The sequence below is a fragment of the Geotrypetes seraphini genome, chromosome 8 (assembly GCF_902459505.1).
Source record: "Geotrypetes seraphini chromosome 8, aGeoSer1.1, whole genome shotgun sequence".
Lineage (NCBI taxonomy): Eukaryota > Metazoa > Chordata > Amphibia > Gymnophiona > Dermophiidae > Geotrypetes > Geotrypetes seraphini.
The window spans coordinates 158,706,809-158,732,455 of NC_047091.1; the positions used below are offsets into that span (position 1 = coordinate 158,706,809).

Below are 25,647 nucleotides of genomic sequence, written 5' to 3' on the forward strand. Positions count from 1 at the left end.
TGGTTTACGAGCATAATTCGTTCCAGAAGCATGCTCGTAATCCAAAATACTCATATATCAAAGCAAAGTGCCCCATAGAAAATAGTGACAACACCGACGATTCGTTCCAGAACCCGGGGTCTGTACCTGTTGCGTATGACATGCACAATGTCGATGATTGACGTTGTGCGTGTCATACGCAACGTGCAGGTGGGACGGCACTCGGCTGCGTAGGCTCAGAGAGAGGCTCTCCAACTTGCGGAAGGCACCGGACGTGGAAGGCTGGCCGGCAGACGGAAGAGGAATCCCCTGAAGTGGCACTTCCTGGGCTGTAAGTGCTCGTTTATCGGAGCAGTGCTCGGTTTGTGAGTCAAAAGTTTGCTGAGTGCTTTGCTCATCTTGCAAAACACTCGTAAACCGCCTTACTCGCAAACCAAGGTTCCACTATACCTCAAGGTGAGTTACATTCAGGTACGCTAGGTATTTTCCTATCCCTGGAAGACTTACAATGTAATTGCATCTGAGGTAATGGAAGGTTGTCTGACTTGCCCAAGATCAAAAGAGCAACAATGGGGTTTGGATCGGGCTTCCCTGCTGTAATCATTAGGCGACTGCTATATTAGCAGACAGGAAGGATCGGTTATCTCCCCTGAAAATTTTATTAATAGATGCCAAAAGAAAAAGCAAACGGGATGAATTCCTATTTAAACATAAGTACATAATGCTTAACAGCTATATATTCCATTTTAATCAAAATTAATTTTACTGAATCTTTACTTCATTAAAATAATCCACTTCTATACATGATGATCTGATCACGTTCATGCTTTCTTTAATACAATTGCTGAAAATCCTATACTCAACAATAGCTGTGAAGTAATTTATATTTTATAGGTCAAGGGGTAGTTGTACTGATAGTGTAATTAGTACAGTAGTACCTTGGATTACGAGCATAATCCGTTCCAGGAGCATGCTCGTAATCCAAAATGCTCGTTTATCAAATAACGGAAACTCGCTTTGATACGTTCCCCCCCCCCCCCCGATAACCGGTATCGCTCCCTCCCCGCTCGCAAAGGCCCCCTCGCTCCAACCAGCACCCCCCCCCTCCCGCGCGAACCAGCCCCCACCCGAACAACTTAAACTTACCGAGAATCTCGGCAAGAGGGAGAATTAGAAGTCCTTGAGCATGCGCAGATGCATGCTCAAGGCAGGCAGGCAGAAGCCGGAAGATCTTCTAGGCACACGATCTGTGCCTGCGCTAGACGAGGGGGGGGGTGTTAAGTTTAAGTTGTTCGGGCGGGGGGCCGATTGGAGCGATGCCGGTTATCGGAGGGGGGGGGGTGCTCGCCAATCGAGTCAACACTCGGTTTGCGAGTCAAAAGTTTGCTGAGTGTTTTGCTCGTCTTGCAAAACACTCGCAAACCGAGGTTTGATTCTATCAATAATTGCAAAACACATTAAAATTTGACTGCTCCAACTGACATCTTAGTCCAAATCTCTAAAACTTTATAATTAAGAACATAAGAATAGCTTTACTGGGTAAGACTAATAATGGCCCATCTAGCCCAATATCCTGTCTTCATGGTGGCTAATCCAGGTCACAAGTACCTGGCAAATAGCATCATTCCATGCTACCAATCCAGGGCAAGCAGTAGCTTCTCCCATGTCTGTCTCTATAGCAGACTATGGATCTTTCCTCCAGGAACGTATAAAAAAAACCAAAAACCCCAAAACAAAACATGCATTCCAGAGCTTAAATTTCCCTCCCACAGACGCTATCAAATGGGTCTTAAGCACCTGGGCCAATCAGAGCCTTAGGCCCTTCCCCAGCACATTCCAGGAAGAGGAAGACCTACCATTTTGAAGAGGTGGGATTGCAGGACTTCCTGAAGAAGGTAGGGGTGGGTCATCAGGGGCACAACAGTGGTGGTGGGAGGGAGTGGGCATCCCTCCCGCTGCCAAGTGTGTGTGTGTGTCAGGGGGGTGTGTTTTATGGTAGTGGTGGGAGGGAGTGGCCAACCCTCCAGCTGCCGGGGTGGGTGTGTGTGTGTCCAGGGGTTGTTTGATGGCATTAGGAGAGAGTGGGCAACCCTCCTGATGCCGAGGGAGGCAGGTGATGGGGGTTGCTCGACAGCGGTGAAGGGAGAGAGGGGCATCCCTCCCACTGCCGGTGTATATCTGTGTGTTGGTGAGGGGGGTTGTTTGATGGCGGCAATGGGCAACCTTCCCACTGCCGGGGAAGGTGTGTGTCGGGGGGGGGGGGGGGGGTGTTGCCTTACAACAGCGGTGGGACAGCATGGCCATCCTTCCTGTCGATCTTCGTTTTTTTAAACTTGTGGGTGTATTCTGCGCATGTTCCAATCGCTAGCACCAGAGACTCATCCCATGCAAATTTAGCAACTCTCCGCAACTTTCTGCGAATCTCATTTGCATGCGTGATTTTTTTAAGAATGACTCGTCTTTTTGAAATCATTACAATAGTGGCCTGTCAGATTTTACTGTGAACATTAGAGAATCTTCCCCCAGGTTTTCCCAATTACAAATCTATACTATATAAATTACCTCCCGATTACAGGATTGCATGCCTACTCCTTATTAAGGCTAGATGCTGTATGAAGTGCGACTGATCTGACAGCTCTAGTTCCAGACACCAAAATAAGTGTTGGTCTTTTGAAATTCCATTCTAGAAGAGCGATTGTATTTCAGGGAAGCACTAAAATTATCCTCCTTCTAGGGATCAGCAGACATGAGCCATTGCCTCCTTGCTGCCAACATACTCTGCTCCCTGTCAAACAAAACTTTTCATGAACCAATATTTGCCTAGCATTACCATGCCAGTGGACCATTAGGTTTCAAAAAAAATCCAAAAGCTGTAATAAGTCACTACTGAAACCAAAAACACAAAAAGTGGAACACCAGTTACTGAAAGCTTCTAATAAAATGTTTATTATACACAAAATTGCATATAGTAACAATAAAAAAACATAAGGTACAGAAGTCTGCATCAAATATGTTGCACTGATTTCACCGTATGTTCAATGCTCACGGAATGTGAGCAGGACCCTACACAAGCTGTGTTTCGGCATTATTTTGCCTTCCTCGGGGGTCCTGATTGTTATCCATCACTATGGATTGGAGCAAAAAAAGCTGAGATGAAGTGACACAATAGTGTCGTACCCAAAAAACAGATAAGAATATTTTGGCTCCTAACTTAAAACGCCTGCGGCAAGAGAAGTTAGCATAAATCACTACTGCCCAGTCCTCATGCTATGTGGGACTCTTGCTCTGGCTTCCGTGTCTTAAATCTGATCCTGCATTTGAGAAACAGTACGAATATGAACGAGTTAGATTTGAATCCAGTGACACCACTGTATGGAAATCTCTTTCATGCAAATCTAGCTAATGCATATTTATTGCTGATACCTTGAAACCAGGCTGGCTGGAATGTACTCCCCAAGACTAACTTGAGAAACACCGATTAACAAGAGGTATGGCTAGAATTTAGGATTACGGTACCACCACAAACAACTTTACAAAATGTGTCAGTGGCCCAATAGAACATGCTCTGTCACCTCACTTCATGCTCTCTCAGATGCAGGATCAGATTTCCCATTTTAAGTACAGCAATATTACATAGAAACATAGAATATAATGGCAGAAAAGGGCCACTGGCCCAACAAGTCTGCCCACTCTAAGGACCCTCCCCCCTAAGCACTTCCACAAAGTGAACCCACATGCTTATCCCATTTTTTCTTAAAATCGAGCACGTTGCTTGCCTCAATTACCTGAAGTGGGAGATCATTCCAACAATCAACCACCCTTTCAGTGAAGAAATACTTCCTAGTGTTGCTATGAAATCTCCCACTCCTGAGTTTCAACGGATGCCCTCTTGTTGCCGTAGGTCCTGTAAGGAAAAAGATATCTTCTTCTACCTCAGTTACATATTTGAACGTCTCTATCATATCTCCCCTCTCTCTGCGTTCCTCGAGAGAGTATAGCTACAACTTACCTAGACGTTCCTCATATGGGAGATCCTTGAGACCTGAGACCATCCTGGTGGCCATTCGCTGAACCGACTCCACTCTCAGCACATCCTTTTGATAATGTGGCCTCCAAAATTGAACACAATATTCCAGATGAGGTCTCACCATGGACCTGTACAACAGCATTACAACTTCGGGCTTCCGGCTGACAAAACTTACTGCAGTTCACAGTTTGTTAAGTTGTAAAATATTTGAAGTGTTTTTACTTGAAATCCGCTTAGGTTTAAACAGAAAATAAATAAAAATAAACTTGATCACACACACTTGCTCAGAAATCCAGAGCAAAGGTCCCGTAGCATGAGGACAGTGTGCTGGGGGAGGGGAAGGGAAGAAATTAAAGAGCATTTTAACAAAGGTGACCTTTGGGAAGGCTAAACCGAAATGCTGTTTCACCATAGCAGTAACTGAACAATATTCACTGCAATTCCTTGTAACATAAGTGATATAAAGTTTTCTTTGAAATATAAGCCAAAGACCTTAAAAAAATCATCTCTAATGTCCAATGCTTTCCACATAACCATTTCCCTCCTAAAGTTCAATTCTGATTTATAATGGATTGATGCCTTTTCTTGCTATAAATACCCGCTAGACACCTTACATGTGACAAGTTGCCCTTTGCCCCAGAAAAAAAAAATAGAATGGTACGTCCAAGTTTGGTCTGACCTTTTAAGTTCACATTAGCAGCAGCATATGTTACATCATAAGATCTGAAGTGCACAGATGGTCTTCTATTTATTTTACATATAGTTAACATTACATCTTTGGAATCAGACAAGTAAATGAAAAAGGTACCAACTGATGGAATCTGGTCAAAAATTTTGCCAATTCATTTTCTTATTGCTGACTTGATACTTACTTGTCCACTGGAATTTAAAACAAGTCTCATGAAGTGGATAAACTCGCTTCTTTTAGAGAATACATTTCCAGTCAACTTGAGGGAGATTATATTGACACCAGCAGTGAAGGATCTTAAAACATCAATGTCTCAACCTGCCAATTTTAGATCTGTTGCATTTATTCCTTTTTTTTTTTTTTTTGGTTAAGATTATAGAGGGTGTGGTTGTACCCAACTATCTGAATTATTTAAAAATTTAATAAAACATTTCTCATTTTTAAGAATTTAATTAGTCCATATCTGAGGCTGAAATTTTGCAAGACTATGCCATTGGGTGTCAGGTCAAAAGCACACTGGGACAAAGGCGCACGCAGACAACTGAGCGCAACGCGGAGGCGTGCACCGAAGAAAAAGCACAGTTACTTACCGTAACAGTTGTTATCCAGGGACAGCAGGCAGATATTCCCACACATGGGTGACGTCACCGACGGAGCCCCGCAGCGGACAGCCTCGAAAGCAAACTTGCTTGAAGATCTCGAACTTTCGAGCACTGCACCGCGCCTGCGCGCGTGCCTTCCTGCCCGAACTAGGGGGCGCATCTCCTGAGAGGATCCTCAGTTCAGATACCTAGCCAAGAAGCCAACCAGGGGAGGTGGGAGGGTTGTGGGAATATCTGCCTGCTGTCCCTGGATAACAACTGTTACGGTAAGTAACTGTGCTTTATCCCAGGACAAGCAGGCAGCATATTCCCACACATGGGTGACCTCCAAGCTAAATAGAAAGGGATGGAGGGAAGTTGGCATATTACGAAAAAAGATTTTGCAAAACAGATTGGCCAAAATGGCCATCCCTCCTGGATAAGGTATCCAGACAATAATGAGAGGTGAAAGTATGAACCGAGGACCAAGTGGCAGCCTTGCAGATTTCCTCAATAGGAGTTGATCGGAGGAAAGCTACAGACGCCGCCATAGCTCTAACTTTGTGGCCCGTCACTCGACCTTGCAAGGAAAGACCAGCCTGAGCATAGCAGAATGAAATGCAAGCAGCCATCCAGTTGGAGATTGTGCGTTTTGATATAGGACGTCCCAACCTGTTCGGATCAAAAGATATGAAAAGTTGAGGAGATGTTCTGTGAAGTTGAGTGCGTTGAAGGTAGAAAGCCAAAGCACGTTTACAGTCCAATGTATGAAGAGCCGCCTCTCCTGGATGAGAATGAGGCTTTGGAAAAAATACAGGCAGAACAATAGACTGATTGATATGAAATTCTGAAACAACTTTAGGTAAGAATTTAGGATGAGTACGTAGAACAACCTTGTCATGGTGAAAAACTGTGAAAGGTGGATCAGCCACTAGCGCTTGTAACTCACTGACACGTCGAGCAGAAGTGAGGGCGATCAGGAAAACAGTTTTCCAAGTGAGATACTTGAGATGAGCTTTGTCAAGTGGTTCAAAAGGAGATTTCATAAGTTGAGCTAAAACAACATTGAGATCCCAAATCACAGGAGGTGGTTTAATAGGAGGATGGAGATTGAGAAGTCCTTTCATAAAATGAGAAATCATAGGATGTGCAGAAAGGGATTTTCCATCCAAAGGCTGATGAAAAGCAGCTATAGCACTAAGGTGGACTCGGATAGATGTAGTCTGAAGTCCAGATTGTGATAAATGAAGTAAATAGTCCAGAATTGATGTCAAGGAAGCAGATCTGGGAAGTAAATTACGTGTAGAACACCAAGCAGAGAATCTTGTCCACTTTTGACCATAACATTGTCTAGTTGATGGTTTTCTGGAAGCAAGTAAAATATCTTGAACAGACGGAGAAAATTGAGAAAAGTCTGTTATATAGAAAGGTACCAAGCTGTCAAATGTAGAGACTGTAGATTGGGATGAAGCAAAGATCCTTGATTCTGCGTGAGTAGAGAAGGAAATATTGGAAGAAGAAGAGGCTCCCTGGTGCTGAGTTGAAGTAGAAGGGAGAACCAAGGTTGCCTGGGCCACCGAGGAGCTATCAGAATCATGGTGGCCCGGTCTGATTTCAACTTGACTAGAGTCTTGAGAATCAGAGGAAACGGAGGAAAAGCATAAAGGAATTGATTCCTCCAGTCCAGTAGAAACGTATCCGCTTCGAGACGCTGAGGAGTATGGATGCGGGAGCAAAATTGAGGCAGTTTGAAGTTGAGAGGTGACGCAAACAGATCTATCTGTGGAGTCCCCCAACGAGCAAAAATTTGGCGAAGAGTAGGAGAATTGATTGTCCATTCGTGAGGTTGTAGAAGACGACTCAATTTGTCCGCCAAACAATTTTGTTGACCCTGAATATAAACCGCTCTGAGGAAGATGTTGTGAAGAATCGCCCAATGCCACAATTTCAGAGCTTCTTGACAGAGGGAGTGAGATCCCGTCCCTCCCTGTTTGTTGACATAATACATGGCTACTTGGTTGTCGGTACGTACTAGAATCACCATGTCGTGAAGTAGATGCTGAAAAGCTTTGAGAGCATAGAATATCGCTCTGAGTTCCAACAGATTTATAGGACACCGCCGGTCCGCTTGGGTCCAGAGCCCTTGAGTGCAAAGACCGTCCACATGAGCTCCCCATGCATACATTGACGAGTCGGTTGTGAGGACCTTCTGATGAGGAAGAGGATAAAACAGTAAACCTCTTGAAAGATTCAAAGAGAGCATCCACCAGCGGAGAGACTTCTTTAATGAAGGCGTGATGGAAATTAGTCGAGTTGGTGGATCCACTGATTGTTGCCATTGAGATGCCAGTGTCCATTGAGGAATGCGAAGGTGAAGTCTGGCAAAAGGAACCACATGAACTGTAGAAGCCATGTGACCAAGCAGAACCATCATTTTCCTTGCTGGAACAGAGGAAAGTTGGCAGAATTGTTGAGACAGTTGAAGGAGTGCATCCTGACGTGGTTGTGGAAGATATGCTCTCAGATTGATAGTGTCCAGAGTAGCTCCTATGAACTGGAGGGACTGAGAAGGAGTCAGCTGAGATTTGGGAAAATTGATGTGAAATCCCAAACTTTGCAGAAAAAGAATAGTCTGTTGGGTCGCTGCAATAACCTCTGAAAAAGAGGGAGCCTTGATGAACCAGTCGTCTAGGTATGGAAATACTTGAAGACCCTGGTTGCGAAGAGCTGCAGCTACAACCACTAGGCATTTGGTGAAAACTCTGGGAGAAGAAGCCAGTCCGAAGGGGAGAACTCTGTACTGAAGATGAAGATTTCCTACCTGGAATCTGAGATACTTGCGAAAGTCTGGATGAATAGGGATATGAGTATAGGCCTCTTTGAGATCGAGAGAGCACATCCAATCCCCTTGATCCATCAAGGAATATAGAGTTGGCAGAGTGAGCATTCGAAATTTCTCTTTGACTAGATATTTGTTGAGAGCTCTGAGATCCAAAATCGGTCGCAAATCCCCCGTCTTTTTGGGAACTAGAAAATAACGGGAATAAAATCCCAAGTTCCTTTGTGGAAGAGGAACTTCCTCCACTGCTCGCAGGAGAAGAAGAGCTCGAGCTTCTTGAAGAAGAAGGGGAAAATGCGACTGATTTGAAAGACACTTCTTGGATGGCGATCTGGAGGTGCCTGAAGGAGTCGAAGAGAGTATCCCTCTCGTATGATGGATGGTAAGTACCCAGAGGTCTGAAGTAATGAGCTCCCATTGGTGATAAAAAGTGGACAGGCGACCTCCTATGGGGAGGGGAGAATTTGGAAACAGAGAAATTTGAATGCTCAGGTCGAGATTGTCAAAAAGACTGAGCAGGCTTGGTGGCAGCAGGAGTCTGAGATTTTTGTTGCCTTTGTTGTGGAGGAGGCCGACGAGCAGGAGGTCTAGAAAAAGCAGGAGTTGTTTTCTGCGGATAGCGACGTGGAGTTTGTTTGAAACCTCTAGTTGGTACAGGTTTAGGTTTTGGACGAATGAGGGAAGCAAAAGAGCGCTCATGTTCTGAAAGACGCTTTGTAGCCGCCTCAATAGAGTCATCGAATAATTCATTTCCTTGACAAGGAAGATTAGCCAATCTATCCTGAAGGTTAGGATCCATGTCCACTATCCGTAACCATGCTAATCTACGCATGGCTACTGCAAATGCCGACACTCTAGACGAGAGTTCAAAGGCATCATAGGAAGCTTGTAGCATGAAAAGTCTCAACTGAGAAAGAGTCTTAAGGATATTTTTAAATTCTGATAGGCGATTGGTAGAGATGTCCGAGTAAAATGAAGATAAAATCTTTAAAAAATGGTTGAAGTAGGACGTAAATATGTAATTATAATTAAGAACTCTATTTGCCATCATAGAGTTCTGGTATAAACGACGTCCAAACTTATCCATGGTACGGCCTTCCCTACCAGGAGGAACCGAAGCATAGATTTTGGAGGGATGTGCTTTCTTCAATGATGATTCTACAACTAGAGATTGATGAGAAAGTTGAGACTTTTCATATCCTTTACAGGGGACCGTTCTATAACGAGATTCTAATTTGGATGGGATAGCAGTGATAGAATAAGGAGTTTCCATATTGCGAGTGAAGGTCTGCTGTAGAACAGGAGTCATAGGTAATCTGAGTGACTCTTTTGGTGGATGGGGAAGCTCCATATCCGCTAAGTATTCAGGAGTATATTTTGAGTCTGAATGAAGGTCTATTTTGAGAGCTTGGCCCATGTCAAAGATAAATTTGGCAAAAGAAATTGATTTTGGATCAGATGTTTCCTCAGGAGAACCACTGCGAGATTTATGTTGAACTGAGTAGGATGGAGAAGCCTCTCTAGAATATGGTGAAAGGTCTGATTCCAGACGCAGAGTGACCGAAGAAGCTGCACTGTGAGTTGGAGTAAGAGAATGCTTTCTTTTCAAACTCCTGGAAGGGAAGTAATAGGTGTACGTGTTACAGAATGAGTCGAGGTATGTGTAGGACTGTCTCGACGGACTGGCTTCGACGGTGTTCTGGATCGAGAAGGGCTTCGAGTCGAGGCTCGTCGAGATCCATGCTTCGACTTTGACTTCGAAGAACAAGGTAAAGAAGCCTCGGTATCCAAATTCGAAGACTCCCTCCGAAGCTTAGAAGGAACAGGTCTTGAATGCTTCGATCGATGCTTCGGAGGAGGTGAGCCCGGAGAAGACTCTGATGAAGAAATGTTCTTCGGTGTCCGGGATCGGCCTCGGGAGACTGGAAGCTCTGGTTGAGTGACAGGCTGATCAGTCCGAGGCAAGGTCGAGGACGGGACCAATTGAGCTACCAAGGAGGAAATCTGAGTGGTGAGTATAGATTTCAACATGTCCTCTAGCATCGGCACCGAGACAGAAGATTCTGACCTCGTAGGTGCAGCAGTACGCTCCGAAGAGGGCGACCTCGAAGGTGAGTATTCCCTTATCTTGGAGGTACGCTTCGAAGGTGGACGTGCCGAGGACTCTGGTGGCTTCTTGGATACGGCACCTGAAAGGGAACTCGGAGACTTACCCCCCGTAGAAGACTTCGTGGATGGCGTCGTCTTCGAGGCAACCGAGGCAGAATAGGTTGAGGCCTTCGAGACCGAAACTCCAGCCGGAGTCTGGGTCGAGGCCTTCGAGACCACAGGTGTCGAGGTCGTCGGAGTCGAAGCCTTCGAGACCGGAGCAGCCGCTACGGTCGAGGCCGGATCCGAAGATTGCTCCATGCCGAAAATTTGAAAAAATTGAGCACAACGTCGTCGAAAGGCCCGTGGAGTAAGGGTGAAGCAGCGATGACAATCTTCTGGAGAATGAGAAGAACCCAGGCACTGTAAACAACGGCAGTGGGGATCGGTGACAGAAATCACCCGATTACACTGTCGACAACGTTTAAACCCGGTAAGAGGCCGGGACATGGAAAGAATAAAGTCCGTGTCGAACGAAGGAGCCTAGGCCTAGGCCCAAAGCTCGACGGCCGAACAAAAAAAGAAAAACAATATATATATTTTTTTTTTTATGAAAAGAAAAAGAAAGGAATAAAAAAACAAGCACAGCGACCGACTTTAAGAAAGAAACAGCCGCGGTGATGAGAAGGCAATGCTGCAGAGAAAGAGAACGTGTCTTCTTGTCTCCGCGGAATTAAACGAACTGAGGATCCTCTCAGGAGATGCGCCCCCTAGTTCGGGCGGGAAGGCACGCGCGCAGGCGCGGTGCAGTGCTCGAAAGTTCGAGATCTTCAAGCAAGTTTGCTTTCGAGGCTGTCCGCTGCGGGGCTCCGTCGGTGACGTCACCCATGTGTGGGAATATGCTGCCTGCTTGTCCTGGGATAATACTTTATACAGATCGCGTCCGTTGTGGGGGGTTGTAACCCCCCACATTTTACTGAAAACTTCACTTTTTCCCTAAAAAACAGGGAAACAGTTAAGTTTCCTGTATAATGAGGGCGGTTACAACCCCCTCACAACGCCACCGCGATCTGTATTAAGTAAAGTGTGGGGGGTTCCCCAACAAAACCCCCCGTCGGAGCCCCTAAAAACACTTTTTCTTTGGCGCGCGCTTCCGCCTTGCGCTCAGTTGTCGGCGCGCGCCTTTGTCTTCGGCAATTTTGTATTTGAACCATGCCATTGATATCCCTCTATCTTGAGGCATAAGCCACATACTCCATTTTTGGTATCCTTTTTGCTCAGTGGGTGACATTTATTGTATCTTCTATAAAACAATGTTTTTATAATTTAATTTTAAAAATTTCTCACCCGCTTAAACCTAAGCGGTTTACAAAATACAATCATAAATATGACATGATAAATACATAATCAGAGAGTACATTACTAAGGTTGTCTACAGCATAATTATTAAGTTAGTGAATGCTTCCATAAATAATGTTTTAAGTATCTTCTTGAATTTTTGCATATCCGTAAGTAATCTCAAGGATCCCTTCAGACTATTCCATAGGGATACCCCATCTTCCAAATAAGATGACTTGAACAAGATTTTTAAATATTTCATAAATAGCTAAAAATTTAAGTGTTTAATTAGTATCTTAGGCCCTGATTCTATAAAGGATGCCTAAGCTTTACCTAAAGTTAGGTGTGCTTTAGGTGTCCAATCTAAGTAATTAATGAGCCAATTAAGGGTCTTAACAAGCGATAATTGGTACTTAGGTGTCCAAAGGACATAGATGCCACTTTGTAGACGCAGCCACAATTTCATGGATGCCCATATTTAAAACTCGCATGTAACTCAATAGGCGTGGGTGTGGTTTGGGCAATTACTCAATTTGGGCATCCTTTGATTCATTTACATGACCTAGGGCGTCCATATGATGCTTATATTGTAGGCGAATGAAAACCAGGTCTACTTTTGAGCACAGTTTAGGCTTCGAATAGAACTGAGTTCTATGGACGGAACTTAGGCACTCTTTGGACGTTCTTCCGGAACTTAGGCACAATTTGGATGTCCTTAATGCGATCTGCTAAATAGCTCTGGGTTTTTATTTTTGCTTTATTAAGCTCAAAATACATTTATGTGGTTAAATGTATTTTGAGCTTGGTAGTTTAAGCGCCTCAAATCACATCATCTTTCCCTGCAGTTTTGGGTGCTACAACTACTGGTTTTAAAATTATAAGGAAAGTTATGCCTTACCTGATAATTTTCTTTCGTTTTGGCATAGCAGATTAATCCAGAGACTAGTGAGTTGTGTCCAGGTTAGTGCTGCCCGGTTTGAATCGATTCGCTTTGTAGAAAAATCGTACTCACCAATTCAGTGAGTCCTGACTTTTCTCCTGGCCTCTTAAAGCAGCAGCAGTGACCAGCTCGGTGGGAAAAGGTAGCACTCCAAACAGGCAGCTTCTGCTCTGCTCCACTAGTGCTTCTCTCTTCCGTGTCACTGATGATGTGGCAGAGGAAAGCCCTAGCGGGGTAGACAAGAAGCTGCCTGTTTGGAATGCTGCCTTTTCCTAGCAGCCACCATCACTGCTGCAGCTTTGGGAGGCCCAAAGCAAAGGGGGGGGAGCTGGTCGGTGAAACACAGGGGTATAGGAGGGAGGAAAGCTACTGCACAGGTGGTTGGAAGGGATGGCTGAAAAGCTGCACAGGGGAATAGGAGGGAGGAAAGTGAGCAGAGAGGAAGAATTGTTGGACATAGGGTGGAGGAGAGGAAGGGGGAAATGAAACAGATGTAGAGAGGGAGCAAGAGATGGTAGACAGTGGGAAACAGATGTTGGATATGACACTGGAAGGGAAAGTATAGAGATGGAAGATGTCAAATGGTCAGGAGACCCTGGTGAGCGAGTTAACAGAAGACAGAAGACAAACAGAAACCAGAGCCTGGGACCAATATAAGCTGAATAATAAAATGACCAGACAACAAAAAGTAGAAAAAATAATTTTATTTTCTATTTTGTGATTATAATATGTCAGATTTGAAATGTGTATCCTGACAGAGCTAGTCTTAGACAGCGAGCATAAGCTAAGACCTAACAGACCTCCTCTTTTACAAAGGCATAGCATGGGTTTTAGCGCCAGCAGCGGTGGTAACTGCTCAGACGTTCATAGGAATTCTATGAGCATTGGAGCAGTTACCACTGCTGCCAGCACTAAAACCCAAGCTATGCATTCGTAAAAGAGGGGGAGAGAGAGGAAAAGTCTTTGTTTATTTTGTTTACACCACAATGTTGGGGTGGGATTGGAGAGGGCAAAGGGGAGTGGGGTGTATGAAGAGGCTACAAAACAAATCTGCTGGGAAGTCTGGAAAAAAAATAAAATAATAATAATACACCCAACTGAGCGGGAAAAGTGAATCAAATCGAAAAATGGGCTGAAGCAAATTGAAAAATTTCCCCCTGAATCGGGCAACATTAGTGGAGATAAAGAGTATTGACTTGAACTCTTCCCATTGGTAGTATTTCTCCTGGCAAATCAGTATGTCTCTAACCAAAGCAGAAGGAAATAGCACTTACTCAAAATAACTCCCTTCCCCATACTGAAACTTTAGAAGCAGCTCAAATATGTCTCATGTCCAATCACAAAGTAAGCATTCACTGAGAAAAAAAACCCTATAAGCCAAAACAGAGATTCATCTGCTGAGCGTAAAGGAAAGAAAATCATCAGGTAAGGCATAATATTTCCTTCCTTAGTGCCAGCAGATAAATCCAGAGTCTAGTGGGATGTATCAATGCAGACCTCCATAGGGTGGGAAACTGCAAGAACCCCTGAAAAAAATGATGCCCCAAACTACAAAGATCCTCCCTTCTTGGGGATAATGAAATAAATAGAATGACCCTGCACTCGTTCTGCCAGAAGGACTTGCATCACCACTAGGGACTGCAGAGTCAAGGCTACTGCCTTTCTTCTGGAAGAAGCTGTGCATGGGGACTCCAAGAAAAAAAAATCTGCAACTCTAATTTGCAGTAGATAACATCTAAGACCTATTGGTCCGATGTAATCTTCACTCAAGCAAATTACATGTAGAAGTGGGACAGCCATCCCTTTCTCTTGACAATGAAGTGAGCCAAGACCCCATCATTGGGAAGGTCAAGACGCAGTGGACCTGGCTGATTGTGCCATGGCTCACTTATCAGTCCGAAAGAACCTTTTCTGAGGGAACCTAGGCTTCTGGCTGAACGAAGCTTTACCAAGTCTATTGTCCCGAAAACAAATACAAGCTGGTGAAGGCTTTAGGCTTGCCTCCAGCAACCATTGGTATTTAGTTATCTCTGAACTCCTTGACCAATTTGTCCAGTTCTTCTCCAAACTGTCACCATTAAAGACATTTGTTTAGCCGATGCCCTCGAAAGATCATACACCAGGACAGCCTTAATGGCAGGAACTCCAGCATTATCTGCACTCCGGATTCCCCCAAAGAATCAGCCACTTGTTGGACCCAGGTTAGGCCAGCTCATGCCGCATAAGAGTTGCACACTGCCACTAGTAAGGACAGCCTCCAGAAATATGGCAATAATGGTTTATTTTACCAGTCCCAAATGATGGTGTAAACAATAGTATAACAAAATGCTGGACTAGAACAAATGGTTTTGCATATTATTTATGAGTATGCCTCAGCCCCACCACTCCTCCGCTGTACTATCTCATGACTGCGGGGAGAATTATGTGGCACTTCATCACTGGCTGCTCATATTTTTAGCTTATTTAATGATTCGTGCTTTCTTATAAAAATTGCTGTCTCTAATATGAAAATAGTATAAATACTTAGTTTATCAGCCAACGTCTGGGAGTCTAACCCAGACGTTAGACTCCCAGACGTTGGCTGATAAGCTAAGTATTTATACTATTTTCATATTAGAGGCAGCAATTTTTATAAGAAAGCACGAATCATTAAATAAGCTAAAAATATGAGCAGCCAGTGATGAAGTGCCACATAATTCTCCCCGCAGTCATGAGATAGTACAGCGGAGGAGTGGTGGGGCTGAGGCATACTCATGAATAATATGCAAAACCGTTTGTACTAGTCCAGCATTTTGTTATACTAGTAAGGACAGGGCAGATACTTCAAAGAACATTTTCAAAGATGCTCCAGCTTCCTGTCCTGAACATCCTTCAATGCTACCCTGCCTTCTACCAGCAAGGTAGTCTTCTTAGTCACTTCTGCCACCAACAAGTCCACTCTAGGAAGCTTCTATCTGTCTTTTTCCACCTGAGCTATGGAATAAAGGTGTCATTGCTTTGACCACCTGCAAACCAGTATTCAGGGTGGACAACTGCAGAAATGAATTCCTGAATAGCCTCATGTACTGGAAATGCCTTATGGAGGCTTTTTGGTGCTCACCATTTTAGGATTAGTGGAAGCTGGTGTGTGCACCTTTGGAGAAGAGATATTCAGTGCCTGCAATGCTTTAAGTAAAGAAAGAGGACAACTCTGTGAAAAATTCTCTCAACCTTGGGATCATCTGCCTCAGAATCCCTAAACTTTCTCCTCCAGGTCTTCTGTAAAGGTCTCTGAGACTAATGCTGCCTTCTTCCCTAGAACCATGGAGTGGGGGGGAAGAAGCCTGAGGGGATAAAGAACCCACCTCACAAATGGGGGATAACTACCTATATTTTGCTTCTGTGTCCATTGGGCGAGATGGAGACATACTCAAAGGACTAGAAGTGGTTACAGGATCCCCAATAGCAGCTACCCTAAGGTCCTCATCCGCCCTAGTCCCCTTTAATAAGGCGGCTTTGTGGAGGAGTAAAACAAATTTGGGAGAAAAGGACTCGGCTGCAATGTGACAACCCAGGACCCACAGGAGTCGAACTAGCAATTACCTGAGCCACCACAGACACTCCTGAAGTCACCTTGTGCTGAACCAAGATGGCTGCAGGAGAACCAGAAGAGCGTGACTGTCCCTCCCACACAAGGGTCAACCTCAGCACCTCCAACAAGGAAGAGTCCTCCATGGCAAGGAGGCTATACACCCTGCTAAGCACTGACTAGATGCTGCTCACTGCTTTCCACAGCAGAAACAGCGTTTAACAATCTCTGCTGCCATACACTGCCACTAACACAAAAACTTTGCAGGGAGCCCAATTCAATTAAGAAATTTAAAGGGCCACTCACTGCTTGAGGCAAAACCGGTGAGGCCTTCACCAAGAAGATTTTCATCCTGTCAGTCACCTGAAATGACCTTTTCAGCTGCAGCAGTCGATGCCAGTGAACTTCCCTCTTCTTTTTAAATGGTGTGTAAAAGGAGAGAATTAGCACAGAAACAGTGTAGGCTCAGTGGGGAAGGGACCTGGGGTGACCAGGTGTAAATCCCAAAGCCAGCATTGCTCAGTTGGGACACCCCAATGCTTTATTGAACCAGGGGAAATGGTACAGGAGCTCAGCAGCAAAGACACCAGGAGCAAGTGGGAACGTGACTATCTGCCTGCTGGAGATAGAGTATTCTGGTTTTACCAGGAGAAGTACCATCCAATGGAAGAGTGCAAGTCAGTACTATCTCTACCTGCTGGTAGATTGCCACAACCCACTAGTCTCTGGATTAACCTGCTGCTGGTGCTAAAGAAAGCAGCAGATGGGGATATGAAGAGAGGCACTGGCCAACAAATGCTGCAACAGAAGAACCCAGTTTCTTCTTTGGTGGCATCTTATCAGGGTTTATGTTATATTCAAAGCATCTGCATCTTATGAACATAGTGGATATCCTGAAAGCAAGGCCCTTTTGCATATCTTAGCCAAGACCTCAGAAAAAAAGGATTTAAAAGCAAGCACTACAGACTGTACACAGGAAAAGTATTTCACTTACCAAGCAAAGGTACCTTGTTCTGCAGTAACTCAGAGTAACTTGTCGTGAGAATTCCAACAGGATTACTTGGAACAAACCGTCCTTCTTTAACTAGGCGCTCGCACGTTCGCATTAGAGTCCCTGAAAACTGAGAAGGGTCAACTCCATAGTCTCGCCAGCCTCCTACACCATCAGCTACACCTGCAAATAAAAGCAGATTTTTTTAGCATGAATATTACATGTAAGGCAAGTGGTACTATAACGGCAATTTGTAAGTGGTATACAGTTTTGAGTATTTTTAGTTAGAACTAAGATAGCAAACAAACACAGAAACACATGTGATATTTGACACATGGTTGCATGAAACAGGAAAGAAGGGGGAGAAGCTACACAAGATTGAAGCTTGTAAGCAGTACTGCCATCAACAAGACTTTATTCACACTTCAAAGAAAATTAAAATATAGCTATTTTCTAATATTGCACCTTCCATGGTTATAAAACTACATGTTAAATTTTTCATAGAGAACACAGAACATGAATTCAACATTCTGTAGTGCGTTTCTGATTCTCAAAACATTAAAGTACCTATTTGCTAAAATAGTATTAATTCTTAATCTCAAATAAAGAGAATAAAAGATTCCAAAGAACAAATCACACAAGGATATAGATATATCTCCATATCTATGTATCACACACATATACATACACACACAATATGCTGTTTATAATCCAGCACATTCAAATTTGCCAATCTACATTCTTTATTGCAGAAAAGTAAACAATGCCTCAATCACCATTTTGAAAAAAGTTTGACCCCTTCCCCCAAACCAATAAAACTAATTGAACTTTCAGAAAGCTTGACTTGAAATTCAAGATGAATTAAACCAAGTACTGTTCCATTCAAAATACATAATGCTGCCCATTTAAAATACTGTAATGTGGAAGATGAAATGTCAGTTCACCTACTGACTTTTACGAGGGGCTGATGAAAAGTTCTCAGCCCAACCAACTTTCTAAATTCTGCCATTTTGCCACTGTAGCTGCAGGGCTGTGGAGTCGGTAGATAAATGTTCCGACTCTGACTCCTCAGTTTTTTGTACTTCAGACTCCGATTCCACAGCACTGGTTAATTTTCAGATCGTTAAAATGGAATGTCAAGTTGAGAGAAATGAGCATTTTCGACACCACCTTCTTTTTGCTTTTAATCAAGGTTCTAAGGCCGCAGAAGCTGCTCGCAACATTTGTGCTGTGTGTATAGTGGGTGCTATAGCTGAAATCGCTTGTGATTGGTATGCCAAGTTCAAAAACGGAGTCGGTAGATAAATGTTCCGACTCCGACTCCTCAGTTTTTTGTACTTCTGACTCCGACTCCAGGTACCCGAAATTTCCTCCGACTCCTCGACTCCGACTCCACAGCCCTGTGTAGCTGAAGAGAGTTATTTTATTTTGCAAAATGCAATTTGCGGAATCATAATGCTATGTTTTGACATTGTTTCAGATCATCGATTGAATCATGTCAACGAAAAGTGTGGAACTCTGAGCCGTCATGAAAACTTCAAAGGAAATCCATGAATGTATAATGCAAACATTAAGTGACAAACACCCATTATACTCCACAGTGGAGAAATGGTATGCAAACTTTCAATGTGGAGATTTCAAGACCAAAAATGCAGCAAGGTATGGGAGGCCTCAAACGGCATTAACTCCTGAAATTGTTGACAATGTCCATGACCTGATTTTGGCAGATTGGCGAATATTGTCTAAAACAATTGCTGAGACACTACAGATATTCAAGGAACGTATTGGGTATATAATCCATGAGCAGCTGGTTATGCAGAAGCTGTCAGCCAAGTGGGTGCCCAAATGTTCAAATGCCGATGAGAAACAACGTTGAGTGGTCACTTCCAAGTTAATTTTGCAGCATTTTCAGTGAGCTGGTACCACTTTTTGGAATGACTTAGTTACTGTTGATGAAATATAGAAACATAGAAAATGACGGCAGAAAAGGGCCTCGGCCCATCAAGTCTGCCCACTCTAATGACTCACCCCCCAAGAGATCCCACATGCCTATCCCATTTTTTATTAAAATCTGGCACGCTGCTGGCCTCAATCACCTGCAGTGGAAGTTCATTCCAATGATCAACCACCCTTTCGGTGAAGAAATACTTCCTGTCACCATGAAATTTCCCGCCCCTGATTTTCAGCGGATGCCCTCTTGTGGCCATGGGACCTTTAAGAAAGAAGATATCATCTTCCACCTCGATATGGCCTGTGATATATTTAAACGTCTCAATCATGTCTCCTCTCTCTCTACGTTCCTCGAGTGAGTATAGCTGCAATTTACTCAGCCTTTCCTCATATGGGAGATCCTTGAGTCCCGAGTCCATCCTGGTGGCCATTCGTTGAACTGACTCAACTCTCAGCACATCTTTTTGGTAATGTGGCCTCCAGAATTGTGCACAATATTCCAGATGAGGTCTCACCATGGATCTGTACAACGGCATTATGACTTTGGGCTTCCGGCTGACGAAACTTCTGCGGATACAACCCATCATTTGTCTAGCCTTGGATGAAGCCTTCTCCACTTGATTGGCAGTTTTCATATCTTCACTTATGATCACACCTAAATCTCTTTCTGCTGTAGTCCTAGCTAAGGTCTCACCATTTAGGGTGTAAGTTCTGCACGGATTTCTGCTGCCAAGGTGCATGACTTTACATTTTTTAGCATTGAAGCTTAGCTGCCAAGTCGAGGACCAATGTTCCAGTAAGAGTAGGACCCGCGTCATACTGTCGGGCAAAGTGCTTTTACCTACTATGTTGAATAGTTTGGCGTCATCGGCGAATAATGTTATTTTACCTTGAAGCCCCTGAGTCAGGTCTCCTATGAATATGTTAAAGAGGATTGAGCCCAAGACCGAGCCCTGCAGCACTCCACTGGTCACCCTTGATGTTTCGGAGAGGGTACCGTTAACCACCACCCTCTGAAGTCTACCACTTAGCCAGTCATTGACCCATACAGTTAATGTTTCTCATAATCCCATCGAATTCATCTTGCTCAATAACCTGCGGTGTGGGACACTATCAAAAGCTTTACTGAAGTCCAAGTACACGACGTCCAGGGACTCCCCCATATCCAGCTTTCTTGTTACCCAGTCAAAGAAGCTGATTAGATTGAATTGGCAGGACCTTCCCTTTGTAAATCCATGTTGATGGGGATCCCCTAGATTCTCCTCGTTCAGGATCGTATCTAACTTATGCTTAATTAGTGTTTCCATGAGTTTACTCACTATTAATGTGAGACTCACCGGTCTGTAATTCGCAGCCTCCGTCCTGCAACCCTTTTTGTGGAGTGGAATGACGTTAGCTGTCTTCCAATCCAACGGGACTCTTCCTGTACTCAGGGAAAGATTGAAGAGCACGGATAACGGTTCCGCCAGGACATCACACAACTCTCTAAGCACCCTGGTGGGAAGATTGTCCGTTCCCATGGCTTTGCTCACTTTGAGTTTTGATAGCTCACAGTAGACGCTGCTGGGTGTAAACTTGAAATTCCGAAATGGATCTTCCAAGCTTTGCCTTGCCTGCAACTGTGGACCTGACCCCGGCGCCTCGCAGGTAAAGACTGAGCAGAAGTATTCATTTACTAGTTCGGCTTTTATCGGAATCCGATTCTACATTATTCCCGTCTGGTTTCCTAAGGCGCACTATCCCATCTGTGCTTCTTTTTCTATCACTAATGTACCTGAAGAATGATTTATCCCCTTTCTTAATGTTCTTTGCTAGATTCTCTTCCATTCGAAGTTTGGCCTATCTGACTGCTGTTTTGACAGCTTTAGACCTGGCCAGATAGTCTTCTTTTGCCTCCCTTTTTCCTGATCGTTTGCAGGAAATAAATGCTTTTTTCTTTTCTTTAACGAGGTCTGAGATCTCCGCAGTGAGCCACTGGGGTTTATTGTTTCTCCATCGTTTGCTTACTGTTTTTATATAGCGGTTTGTTGCTTCGTGTAGGGTAGATTTCAGGGTTGACCACATAGCCTCTACATTATTGGTTTCAGCTTGGTTTTGCAGCGCCCGAAGGACGAAATCTCCCATGCGTTTGAAGTCAGTGCCCCGAAAGTTGAGGACCTTTGTTGCCGTGTTTGATCTAGTGAAACCTTTCACCACTATGATCCTGAGATCAAACAACGGTGACGGGACAAAAGCGCATGAGACTTCAGTGCGCCAACATTGCAGCGCAGACAATTCGGTGCAAGAACCCAGTGTGCCGCCTAAAAAGTTACTTTTAAAAAGCTACGACGGGGGTGTGGGTTTACTTCATAATCTTTGTGCTGCTGTTGTGTGGGGGGTGCAACCCCCCACATTAGAGAAAATTTAACTTTTTCCTAAAAAAAAAAAAAATTGCAAAAAAGTTAAGTTTATTCTATAATGGAAGGTTCCAACCCCCTCCCCCAACGGCAGCATGAAGAGTATGAAGTAAACTAGGGGGGTTCCCCATTCACACCCCACGTCAGAGCTCTTTAAAAGTCACTTTTTAGGCGGCACACTGGGGTCTTGCGCCGATTTGTCTGTGCTGCAATGTCGGCGCACCGAAGTCCTTCGTGCGAATAACTATGAACCAAAACAACAGCCCATGCAATAGCAGTACTCAGGTTAATGCAGACTACTACTATTAACTTGCTATGCTGATTAAAGGAGGCATTGGGGAAAAAAATTAGGGAAGTTGTAGAAAGGAGTTCTCTTTTTGCAAAACAATCCAACTGCTTACAAGGCTGGCAAAATGATGGTTGTTTCGATGCATTTGGAATTTCAGTTCATAGACAATCTACCCTATTCACCAGATCTTGCTCCATCTGACTATTTTGTTTCCAAATCTTAAGAGTTTAAAAGGGCAACAATTTTCATGTGATTCGGAGGCGACTGCAGCTGCGGAGCAGTATTTCAGTGACCAGACATCAGAGTATTTTTGGGAAGGGTTTCAGAAACTTCAGACACAATGTGCCAAGTGTGTTGAACTTAGGGTGAATATGTGGAATAACTTAAGTTTCATGGCTCCACATCATACCCTTCTTGGTTGGGCTGAGAACTTTACCAGCACCCCCACATAAACAGACTTACTGCTTTCAAGAGGAATGTCCGCCATCTAGATATTTCTGCAGCAAATGCCTGGTGTTAGGAGCAAAACTTTAGCTTACTCAATGGGGCACTCTCCCATCCTATATAATAAAACCTTACCCGCGCATGCGCTTTTAAAATGGCATGATCCCTGCCGCTGTGGTGTGTGATCCGTGGCCGTGTTCCCTTATAGAATGCGGCGGCAGGGATCACTTTGGCCACTCCCCCCATCCCGCCCTCACTCACCAACTGCTGGAGGAAGCGCAGGCAAGCTCTCACTCTGCCCGCGTCCTAGCGACCCCGATTGGTGCTGGTGGCAGCTGCCGGGAGGAGGGCTTCGTGGAGCACCACCGCCCGCCAACCCCTTCCCAGTCTCCTGAGCCATGTCCTCGCCACCCCGATTGCTGGCCGCGGTGGCCACCGCTGCGCTCAGGGTGAAACTGCTTCCGACGTCTTCAGGCTTCCGGCGCATGCAGGCATGTCGGTGGTGGCGAAGGAGGGTGTCGTGCGACGCAAGTGGGGATCGGAAAGGGTAAGGGAGCCAGCCAGAAATGAGTCAGTGGGGGTTGGGCTGGGAGGGGAGAGAAGCGGTGTGCCTCGGGTGCTTCAAGGCCTGGCTTCTTCGGGCAGCAGCAGCATTTACAATTCGCTGCCGTTGCTGGCTTCAGGCCTTCCTCTCTGGCGGGTCCTGCCTACTTTCTCTTTTCATGAAGATCCGACCCGACAGAGAGGAAGACCTGAAGGATTGAGGGAAGAGGATAGAGTTAGAAATAAAGATAGACAGACAGGGGGCCAGGGAGAGAGAGACAGAAAGAATGACAGACAGACAGTATCCAAGAAGAGAGAGAGAAATTAAAAAAAAAAAAAACCAGACAGACAGACATGTACTCTAGCACCCGTTAATGTAACGGGCTTAAAGATACTGTATATACCTTTTATTGACTACGGTCCCACAGAAGTTTTTTTATTTTTAACACAAAATGTACATATTAATGATTGATCTTTACCCAAGTATAAATGAGGTTCCTTGAGGTGGTGTGCTTTGTATTTTCTGCAATTGCACTACAGTACAAATCTGTACTTGTTCTATAGTACAGAAATTAACAATATTTGTCATGTTGTGTTGCCTGGGTAATGCAAGGCACTAGCTAAATAACTCAGGCTAAAAGGCCTTAAAAGTCACTAAATCAGTAGTGATCATACTTTCAACACATTAATGGAGGCATATGCATTTACCGGTGCTTCTAACACAATACAGGTCTCGCATCCCTTGTTACTCTCTAGATCACAGGTGTCAAAGTCGGTCCTCGAGGGCCAGAATCCAGTCGGGTTTTCAGGATTTCCCCAATTAATCTGCATGAGATCTATTTGCATGCACTGCTTTCAATGCATATTCATTGGGGAAATCCAGAAAACCCGACTGGATTCCGGCCCTCGAGGAGGGACTTTGACACCCCTGCTCTAGATCCAACATTCACATCTCCTCAAGAGGAATTTCCTTTTAAACAGGAAAGTCTCTTACTAAGGATAGTTTAGGTGGCAGAATGCCATTTGATGTCTCAAAAATAGCCTCTCAATAAAAGCTAAATGAAAAAGACCAGGGCATTTAGATTTGACATTTGCATGAGTGACATAAACCTGATAGCAAGTTAAAGCAAGACTCAACACAGCTATCAACATTAAATTGAGTGCAAATCTTTCAAGCACCTGCTCTTAAAGCAGTGAAAGGGAGGAGAGTAAGGCAACATTTGGTCTTGCTTGCTAATTTCCTTTCCTTGACTGCTAGTAGACCAGTCCAAGACCAAAGGGTTGTGTCAATAAAAGTATACTAAACTTTAGACACAGCTTTACTAAAGCTTTCTCCTGTTTAAGTTTTTGGTTGTTTTTTTTGGGGGGGAGGGTGCTTAAGAGATCAGATCCCTTAGATTTGTCAACTGTTTACTAATTTCACTTTCAGCCCTAGTGTTACTACATGGAGTAACATTTTCGGAAGACCTACTAAGATTTATGTTTGGAATCCACATCTTTTCACGTGAAAGGATATCATCACATATATGTTTAAGATAACACTTTATGCTACAAGCATGGCTGTGGAGTTGGTTTATAAAACCTTTGACTCCGACTCCTTTATTATGGTATCTCCACGGCAACTTCAAATCCTTTATCTATATAGAAGTTGTACTACATGCAAGGTGTGGCTTCTTTTTTGGTCAGCTATTATGAATTTGGCATTTAGTGTGTGTGTCTCTAAGGTATTCTGTTAGCATGATTTTTCTATGCAGCATTTTGTAGTAATTTGGCTTTCAGTTGTCTCAATAATGAAGGAGATATTTGTGAGGGAGCCGGGTTTTATTGATCTTTGTTTTGTATTTGTGATTTATAAAATGACAGTTATACAAAATATTGTTTATATTTATAAAATCATAACTATGAGGCTTATGCAGATGGTATCACCAATATAAATACCATAAAATATATTACATGTAATCAAAGAACTTGATATCAAAATATATTCTAGAAGTAAACATATCTTGAAAAACATGGGTTAATCAAAGTAGGAGAATAGCAGCTAGATCAGCAGCATTTAAAAGTATTGTGTTAGACAGAATTGATTATTAAGCAGTAAGGAGTCCGATAGGGGTTTTATAGGATTATTTAACATTTGGGATTTTAACATTGGTGTGTTTGTGTATTGTAGTAGGCATCCCCTCCTGGAGAAGACAAAACCAGCGAAACTCAAGTTGGGAATCCTTGAGTTCGTGTGTTACATGTTAAAAAAAGGTGTTAATGTCCAGGTGGAATGGCAAGCCATGAAGCAGAAGAACCATCAAACACACTATAAAGATAAGTATATTGTATAAATAAATAAATAAATAAGAGATGGTGATAAAAAGACTGTAAAAGTGTGACAAGGTATTGGCGGTTAGGACACTGAAGCGACTATGATGGTCCCGTGGCAACCCTTGCTACCCTGTGGCATTTTGGTTATGGGTCCGAGTAAAGCATATTTTTGTTAAAAAAATTTTTTCAAAAATATTTTGAATGAGGTATAGACATATTGTGATGTAATGTATTGTTAAAGCTTGAAGCTTTGCAAACCGCTTAATACATCTGTACAAGCAGTATATCAAGAAAATAAATCCAATCCAATCCTCTTCCATTTCCTACCAGTACTCTCCTCCATTCTCAAACAAATTCCCCTCAGAGGTCCTCGAGTCCTTTCTCTGTTTCTGTGGATTAATGAAACCCTCTGCTCGATTCTGATTCAACTATCCCCATAGCACAGAGAAAAAAATACATTCTTTTCTCTCCAAACTGGACCATTGCTCTCCACTTCCTGAAGAGGTAGACCTAAAGGTGTGAATAAACAGCATACTCCCTCCCTGGAAGGGTGGAAGGAACATGGGTCAGCCGGCAGTACTTCCCCAGTTGAATGAGAGCTGGACTGGCTCTCAGCAGCTCTTTAGGGCAAGGAAACAGACAGTAGTACGTTTAGTTTAATTTTTGTTTAAAT

The 25,647-nt window shown here is 43.8% G+C and overlaps 1 protein-coding gene across 1 annotated transcript in view; it reads right to left on the reverse strand.

Annotated features, from left to right (window-relative positions):
• PPTC7 (protein phosphatase targeting COQ7) overlaps window positions 1-25,647 on the reverse strand; it is an 83,498-nt gene that overhangs the window by 28,356 nt on the left and 29,495 nt on the right. The window contains exon 2 of the mRNA XM_033954370.1: window positions 17,043-17,222. Coding sequence (XP_033810261.1) covers window positions 17,043-17,222 — 180 coding nt within the window. The remainder of the gene's footprint in view (window positions 1-17,042; window positions 17,223-25,647) is intronic.